The 9,270-nt window shown below is 42.3% G+C and overlaps 1 protein-coding gene across 2 annotated transcripts in view; it reads left to right on the forward strand.

Moving 5' to 3' along the window:
* The first annotated feature begins 293 nt into the window (after positions 1-293).
* Positions 294-9,270, forward strand: part of ppfia3 (PTPRF interacting protein alpha 3) — a 34,254-nt gene continuing 25,277 nt past the window's right edge. Inside the window, exons 1-2 of one of the 2 annotated variants that reach the window (XM_042220647.1) lie at positions 294-480; positions 1,488-2,267. In XM_042220647.1, the coding sequence (XP_042076581.1) occupies positions 1,914-2,267 (354 nt within the window). In that variant the 5' untranslated portion in view covers positions 294-480; positions 1,488-1,913. The remainder of the gene's footprint in view (positions 481-1,487; positions 2,268-9,270) is intronic. The other variant, XM_005921766.2, reaches the window with a different exon arrangement.

The raw sequence follows: 9,270 nt of genomic DNA on the forward strand, positions 1-9,270 counted from the left end.
TGCAATCTGCAAACACAGTAGTCCAGGCAGACTTCTGCCTGACCTCATCTGTCAACCAGTATCCCATCCCTACATTGAAACTATGTTACTCCTCACTCACAGTTTAGCTTGCACCAGTCTCGCTGTTCTCATGCACTGTATGTCCTGCACCACCCTCACATTCTTCCCTTAAGAGACGTACACGTCTCTTACAATGTCATAAATAAATATTTTAAAGAAGAACCACATCCCTGGACTGCCAGTTTCACACTTTTATTCTGAAAGTCTTGACCGGATACCCCCCCGTGTTCGCCACCTGCGCTTTGACGCAGCGGCTGAGCCGTGCTGTCTCTTCCACAGCAGAGAGAGGGAGGGGATGGGGCAAGCTGGTAACCGGGCTGTAACGGGGATAACCTGCAGCCTCCGTCTCTCAGCTGCTCCGATGGAGTGAACCGGGCCACGATGCGCGTTTATTTCCTTTCTCTGTCGCTCATGGAAAGGGTAAGGCACACGGATTGATCGGGGTGGCACGGTGATGTGCGGCACGCAGATGTAGCCGTGCGTTAGACGGTCCAGCTGTTTTTATGGGTGGGTGGGGGGGAGCAGGGTGGCGTGTGTGTGCGGGGTGGGGGGCACTGGGGTGTTGATAGGAAATAGACGCCTTGCAGTCGGAATAAAGCCAAGCGCGGCGCGACGCTTTGGCGACATTTAGGTTCGTCTTAGTGGCAAAAAAGGGAAATAATCCACTGATGTGTAATATCTCCGGCTTCAATCTCGTTAATTAGGCCTCCATCATTTACTTGATGATTGGCACCTCCCACCATGACGTGATAGCGGTGTGAGGCTATCCTGTGCAGCCTTTAAGCGCATGAATATACGCTGGTTTCCACATATTTGGATCATTTATTTTTCCGGAACAGTAATTAATTCCCTGTCTGACCACTCTGTTGTTAATAAGCCTTCGGGTTCGGGAGCCGTATTTCCTCCTGGATACAGCCCGCAATTACAATTCATGATGACACCCTTTTGCCCCCCCTCCAAATAAATGTAAGAAACAGCGCCGCGTCTTTCTCCTGATGCTTGCTCCGTATTTGCGTGACGGCGTTTTGTGGACTCATTTCCGTACATCATGCGCATTCGTTATTACCATTATGGCTGTGGACGCGCGGATACATAAAGCCGAGACATACCCAGATGGATGAATTACTCCAAGAGTATCGCGATGCTGCTGTCAGTGTTAAGAGACAGCACTGCTGCTTTTTGTGTTTTCAAAAAAAAGTGTCCCGTTATCGTGTGTGTGTGTGTGTGTGCGGTGTGTGTGTGTGTGTGTGTGTGTGTGAAATGGATCCATATGAGTGTTGAGGACGGATCACAACCTGGCTCGCGTTGGATGCCTTCATCATTTTATTCTCCTCCAGCTCCTCTCAGCACCACATCCATCGCATATGTGCCTGAAAATGACCTCTCACTTTCTCTTCTTAATCCTCTTCTTCCTTCTCCTCTTCTAGGTTCACCTGGCACCTCAGTGAAGCCTGGGCCAGGGGGTCAGAGGTCGCCCACCAAACCTGCACTTCTCCCTCTTACCCCTACACCCCATCTCACCCCTTTCCTCCCCTTATACACCAGCCCCCTTTAGCTGCTGTCACCCTACACTGTCTTCTGTTCCAACAACTGGGACTGCCACCGTATAGCCTCACTCACAAATTCACAAAGCTGCCACGTCCATCCTCCCCCAGCACTTGTTTCTCGCCTGTGAGCCTCATCCAATCAGCTTGAGAGGAAAGACCCCCCCCCCCCCCGCACCCCCCAGAAAAAGATAAACAAACTAACTGTTGTGCATTTCATGACGAGGGCTGACCGGCCGCTCACCAGACACTCTGCCTAAGTGTCCTAGTCATCTTCTCAGATAACACCTCTCACACCCAGGCCTCAAGATGATGTGCGAGGTGATGCCCACCATCTCGGAGGACGGGCGCGGTGGAGGTGGAGGTGGCTCGTCTTCCCCGGCAGGGGGCGGAGGAGGAGGGATGGGTGGCGGAATGGGAAGCATTGGGGGCTACGGCAGCCGGGACCCGCGCGGTGGCGGCGGCGGTGGAGGCGGAGGCGATGAAGGAGGAAGCACAGGAAACCTGGAGTCGCTGATGGTGAACATGTTGACGGAGAGGGAGAGGCTGCTGGAGAGCCTGAGGGAGACGCAGGACAGTCTGGGGACGGCGCATCTACGCCTACGAGAGCTCGGCCACGAGAAGGAGTCCCTCCAGAGGCAGCTTTCCATCGCGCTGCCACAGGTACAGAGGGCGAGGCGAGGGGTCAGGGGGTTCAGGAGGATTTGCAGGAGCCAAACATACCAAGCTGAAAAAGACACATCACTATCTTAACACACACACACATATGTCTCATTTCTCTTCTTTAGCTGTCTTCTCCCTGAACATAAGAGGGCTTAAAGTGAAGTAGTTCACATTTCTGCTTCTCAAGGTCAGCTTGAAGGTGTGAGTGAAGGAGGGTCATGTAATGTAACAATATTCTGTGCAACAGGCCCAATCGTGGCCCTGTGCACACTCTAAGCCACAGGCAGAAGTGTACACGTGTCCCAAATGATAGTTTTTACTCTGCAAACAGCAGTTCATGTGAAAATGTGAGTAGAATCTGCAGCCTGGTTGTTTCACAGTGTGGGTTTGGTAGCTAAATGCAATGCATCATCACCACAAATGCAATATTTACATCATTCTCTCCCACATTTTTGTTGCTCACAGTGCTGTGGACACTGAAGGCCATCCTGCAGTAACATACAGGGATACACCGTACAACGGGGAGGAAAAGGATACAGTTAGTAGGATAATGACTGGATTAATTGCAGTTGTCTATTTACGGGAACTTCATATTTTGTAGATTTATCAGAGCAGGGAAAAAAACGTTATGTGGTTCTTTATTATTATAACATAATTTACAAGTGTGCTGATTGACACGTGGCTGTGAATTGAAGGTGAAGTGTTCCTTTAATGTGGTGGGGATCAAGCTGTGGGGCAGGGTCCACTGTTGGGTATCAGAGTCACTGCATGTAACAGGGAAAATATGGAGCGAAACTAAGCTGAAAATAATTGGACTCTAAACCAACCGAGAGTCTGCGGAGCTTCATTTCAACCTGAATTCTTCTTGTAATGTTTATTATTGAGAAATAGTACGAAAACTGCAGCTTTAATTTAGATGTTTGTTACAAAAGAACAGGAATACTTGGCTTTTTTGGGCAAATAGTTAATAACGGTGATATAATGATTCGCATAATAGTCGATCATAATAATATTATAGTCTTAACAATAATATCATAATATATATAGAAAATATTAAATAAGATATAATGCCAATCAGTCAAATTCATCTTTAATCATATCTATAATTATAACAGCTGTGGGCCCTATTTTACTAAGTAATTAAGCTCAAAAGGCAAGTGCACAAAGCTGGGTCTGCTACCATAACTATATGAATGCATACAAAAAGAACAAATACACACGTATTTATGATATTATATATACGCATTACTGACACTGTATTGATGAATATTCTTTAAAAAACACATCACAGGTATCTCCAGAGTTAAATGCACACAGGTTGTAACAAAAAAATGTATAATAAGCACTTAAATAAACAAAGACGAGACATTTATGCCTTATACACCCAAGATATTGATGTATTGTGAATATGCATTTAAATACTTAGTAAACATCGTAGTACAGGAGATATGAAAAAGTCACAAAGCTACTTACATGTATAAAACATCAATGGCATGATGAAAAGCTGTAGGTGGAATTACAAGTAGAAGTGCTGTTTTTGAAGTGCTGTAAAAGTAAATATTGTGAGTAGAGCATTTCCTTCATCAGATGTTCTCATAGTGAAAATGGTTCCTTGTTGAATTATTGATACGTGAACCTATAAGCAGGATTTCAATGTGGGAGATGGTCCAGGTGGTGCTGAGTTGGGCTCCTTTGGGGGCGTTTAAACTACAGCAACGTGGATAAAGATCGGTTTGGGTGTATGTGAATCAGCTGAAAAAAACAAACACTTCTCAGGCTGAAAATGAATCAGCAGAAAATCTGAGGATTTTTTTTAATGAAAAATCGCTGATAGAGTAAAAAAGTCTAGTTACAAATTCAAACATATGTTTTCTTAATCTCCCATGATAGAAAACTGAATAGTGTGGAATTTGTGATGGTTAATTTGACATAATAGGATATTTTTAATAATATATACTGATAACATTCAAAGTAAGTCATAAGTTGATTATTAAAGTAGACACATGTTTATTGAACAGTCATAACAGACTTAATGCTGAAATCAGACTGTAATGTTTTCAGTGTGAGACTCTATTTTCTATGCATCATCACAATCTTATAGACTATTAAAAAAAAATTCTGGATAGTAATCAAGTACCAAATTAGAAATAGTCGAGTAAAGTACCTAAAACTTAAATATCAACAATTCAAATTTTAATAAAAACAGGTAAATAAATAAATACTACTGTAATACTAAACAATATTTTCTTACACCCGGACGTCAGGAACAACAGGTGTAACTGACAGAGCAATTAAGGGCTCGCTGCCACATCCTAACACATACACTGCTTTATCATCTTTTTTTACTTTGAATGGACCTTCAGGAAAAACAAAACAGACATTACATTGGACTCTAAGACTTTAATCTTATAATTGTGACTTTAAACTCACCACAAAGTCATTACTGAGGGCATTAATCAAGTGAGAAGTGGAGTCATTTTCCCTTAGGCTTTCATACACTCCGGCTCTTTTTGCAGCCAGTGATGTTGCCCTCTGCTGGCCATTAGGAAGAAAGCATTTAAGGCGCTTGAGCACCACTTTTCAGACACTGAGGCTACATCTATCTTAGATGGAGAGATGTTTTTCCATCTCACTTCTGTTTAGATTAGGTTAAATTTTGGTTGCTCTATGAGTAAATTAAGTCTTTAAGGATCTTAAAAATACCTCAAAAACAGCACAAAGTCTTAAACGACCTTCTGGGCTTTTCAAATGTGATGCTAATATGTCTGTGGCACAGACTGGTCCTACCTGAAGCCCGGGGATGATGGCGCAGTGTTTCATTTGCCCCTGTAGCTCAGAAGCCAATATTATCCCACATCCCATGCCCGAGAGCTAATCATGTTGTAATTCCACTCAACATAGAAGAGCTCCGTCTCTATTTTCAGGCAGGAGTCATTGTTGGATGCCTCGGGCTGCAGTGTTGTCTCCCTCATTGTTAGTACCTATTTCTCTCTCTCTCTTGCCATGTCTGAAATATCAAAAATGGAATAACAGACGTAGCGGTGCTGCACGTTCTACCAGAGAATGAGTGGACAGGGCCGTGTTCCCTCACTGAGAGGAGATCAATATGGTGCACACATCTGCAGAAGCACACAGATAGAGGAACACATGGACGGCTGTGGCACATTCTACTGTAGATGAGTTCACCGAGTTTATCTGTGTGTGTGTGTAGACGTTGCCAGGAGAGGAAAAACAGGAGAGAGGGATGGAGTGAGCGACAGCACGGCTTGGAAAGAGAGAGGAAGAGAAAAAAAACCTGGTGATATGAAACTCACAGAGACTAACAAATCAAGTCTATTTGCATATTGCTGCATGCTAATGAGGTCTGGAGTGTGTTTTAGATGGTGTGTATCATGACGGGGGAAGACTGACATGGATGAAGGTGGGATTTAGTGGTAAAAACATCAGGTCAGTCATGACGCTAAGAGATTTCCATCATCTACCTCACCGAAGTGATGCAAAGTGTCTTGTTACGGGGGTCTGTTTCACACCATCCTTTACACCAATTAATCCCAAAATTATAAAATCCTTTGGGCCCAGAACGTGCCATCTGTACACAGTAATTTCCTCCCTCGTCCTTCCTCTTCCATCTTTTCAAATAAGCCTCTTTCTTTTACTTGTTCCTCTGATCCTCCTCTATTTCAGCCCAGTGAGCACATCAGCTCAGAGGCTTGTTACAGACTGTACACGCTGTACTTTATAAATGCGTTTTTGGCTGATAGAGAGTGTGAGGTAAGGCTCCTATTTGCTGCCGTGTGGGTAAACTGATCACTCTTAGCACGGAGCAAAGATAACAGCAGCCAGCGCGCATGCATCAGTACGCTTTACTGGCCCGTTTGCATAAGCATTTTCTTTCCAAAACACACATGCTTTGGTGCACACGTGCTCAGGGATGGTCATGTGCTCTGCATCATGTGTGCATCACGCCACGGTCACACACGAGAGGACAATCAGAGCATGGGCGGGCGCTTATGGTACACATTGTGTGCATGGTCGCGGGTGTGAGATTGCAGAAGCAAAAACACAACCTCAGCTGCTGAGAGCTGAAGTCGGCCTGAGCGAGCTGAGAATGTCACCCTCTCTGTTGATTTGTTGCCATAGATTTTGATTGTAACTATTATGTGGCTGACCTCACAAAATATACATAATTGGAGTAAATTACACAAAATCACAACATTTCAGTTGGACCGCTGTCAGTTGGAAAAAGACAGACTGGGCTGGCCTAATTTACTCTCATGCTTGTTTAACCTCCAGGTTTTAATGATGGGAGATAGCGGTCCATGCTTATTGTGCAATTAAACCAATTTCAGGTGCAACGCCTGCAATAAACCCAGTGGTTAGATTTTATATCAAGGTCTGGACTCCATGAGCGCTGCGGTAGACATGGCAAAGACTGTACTGTAAGTGAGTCGTTTCCTTTTTCGGCCGCAGTGTAGCCGCTTTTCTGTGCAAGTATGCGTTGATTTAATGTGCTGGAATTCTTTGAGGCCAATGAGCTTTGAGCTTGTTAATGAAATCAAGATCTGTCAAATGGTTTGCTGTGTTTAATTGCACTGTAGGTTAACGGTAAAGATTGGCCGTAAAAGCCTCCTGTTGGCTTTTACTGCTGCGCGTTTCGCTTTCTCTGGGATAGACGGCCAAAGCTGGAGAAGGTAACATACTCCTATAACGATGAAATAAAGGAGTTTGGTCGGAAAAAATTTGCGGTCATTGAAATTATTTGCTTGTTTTGCCTCCACTTTGTTGACATTTATACTTATCATAAGAGGGTAAAATCCACTGAAAGGCACCATTAGAAATTAAATGCAGCATAAACATACCAACTTACAACCTTCCCTCCTCTCCTGAGGTTTAAGTGTGAAAGTCTGAAGCACATTTAATTAAAGTATGAATGTACTTGGCATCATGTCTGTGAGCTTACCTGGTATCGACTTATAATGAGTAAATCTGTTTAGTGGGTTTGACCTGATTGACATGACATGTCACGATCATATCAGTTTTTCTACTGGCCCAAAGATAACATGGGAGGGAGTAATGGACACATATATGCTGGTTTGCTGATGTAAAAGGGGCCTTTTGTCCTAAACATACACTTTGATGATTCAGAATATTGTGACTGCTTGGTTATGAGCCACAGATGCCACTTTGAAGACTGGTTAGCTTCAACTTTTCCTTGGAAAAAAATGGCACTAAACTTCACAGCATGGAGTCTTTTTTTAGCTTTCATGTTTGTTTTTTAATTATTATTAATTTGGAAAACTGGCCAAAGTTAGAGGAGGTAACCCCATGCTGAGATCGTTCCAATCTAGTTAATCCAAAGTCTGGCAAGTTATTTGGTGGTTTCACATGCTCTCAGCCAATACTGAGTCAGCAGACAATAAAAAAAAATCAATCAAAGGAGAATTTTTGGTCTACACCTTCTGTGCCAAGAAGTCATGAAAAAAGCTTTGATGATAGCATGCATTGACCATAGCGTTCTTTCAATATGCTTTTAAACATCGGAGCATTTATTTCTGCCCAGAGTTGCATTAATTTTTCACCAAGGTCTTGTATTGATGCTGGATGAGTCGGACTGCTGTGGAAAATCTTCTCCAGCGTATTCCAAAGATTCTCAGTGGGTTTAAGGCCAATCCATGTGCGAACATGATGCCTGACGCTTCCAGAACCTCTCTTTCACAGTCTGAGTCTGATAAATCCTGCTATTGTTATCTTGGAGTATCTCTGTGCCATCAGGGAAGAGAATTGATGGAATAACCTGCTCGATTGCTATATTCACGTAGTCAGCTGACCTCATTTTTTTGGCCAGATAACTTTGCTAAATAATAATGCATACTTTATTGAGCGCCGAGGGGAAATTACTCTCTCTGCATTTCACCCTTTCACTCAGTGAAGCAGTGGGCAGCTGCAAATCAGGTGCCCAGGGAGCAGTGTGTAGGGACAGCCCCTTGCTCAGGGATATTGCAGGGTAGCCATTCAGTGGATTTGAACCCTCAACCTTCCAATCATGGGGTGCCCACGCTACCTACTGAGCTATCCCTGCCTTGCATCGAGACCTGACTAAGCAACCCTAGATTCTAACAGAGCCCCCCACAGGCTTGTACAGTAGGCACTAAGTGGGATTGGTGCATTACTTCATATGATGCATCAATCAGGAAAATCTGGACTCTGTCTGATATTTATGCACCTGAGCAAACTGAAGCATTTTTTAAATAAGCCTCACTGATGAGTGGTTTTCTGAAAGTAACTAGAAAAACATTTTTCCATTAATATGAGGTATGCTGTCAAATATATACACCAAATATACAATCAGGAATACAGAAATTAATGTGCAAATAACTGAAATAAAACAAATGTACCATACCATACCAGCTTCATATATAAAGCACTTTAACATAAAACCAGGGTTCACAAAGTGCTGTGCATATACAAATAGCATAAGCAAAGTAAAATAAAATTATTACTAAATAAATAAGATAAAATAAAACATGTTAAAACAAATTGAGTCTAAAATAAATATGTTTTAGAACAAGTTTTAAGAGATTTCAAAACAAATAAAAGGACTTTAAAAACTATCCTAAAATGTACAGGTAGCTTGATGGCAATAAAAACAAACTAATGAAAACAAAAATGATCCATTTACATCACACTTTCTAAATGAATTTGTGACTATCATCAATTTTCATATTGTTTTGCTGCATTTCATGATTTATTTATTAATTAAATCATTTATTTATTCCTGTATATGTTTTTGATGAAGGCAGTTTTGATTGCATATAGATTGGGGTCAAAATTAAAGCAAATAAAGGGACTCCAAAATGTAACAAGATGAGTTTGTTCAGTAAATTCAGTAAATTTAAACTATATGTATAGTTTAAAATTTGTACATATCTATCTATCTATCTATCTATCTATCTATCTATCTATCTATCTATCTATCTATCTATCTATCTATCTATCTATCTAT

This window comes from Haplochromis burtoni, unplaced genomic scaffold (genome assembly GCF_018398535.1).
Source record: "Haplochromis burtoni strain Fernald_Lab_line unplaced genomic scaffold, NCSU_Asbu1 Contig_52, whole genome shotgun sequence".
Lineage (NCBI taxonomy): Eukaryota > Metazoa > Chordata > Actinopteri > Cichliformes > Cichlidae > Haplochromis > Haplochromis burtoni.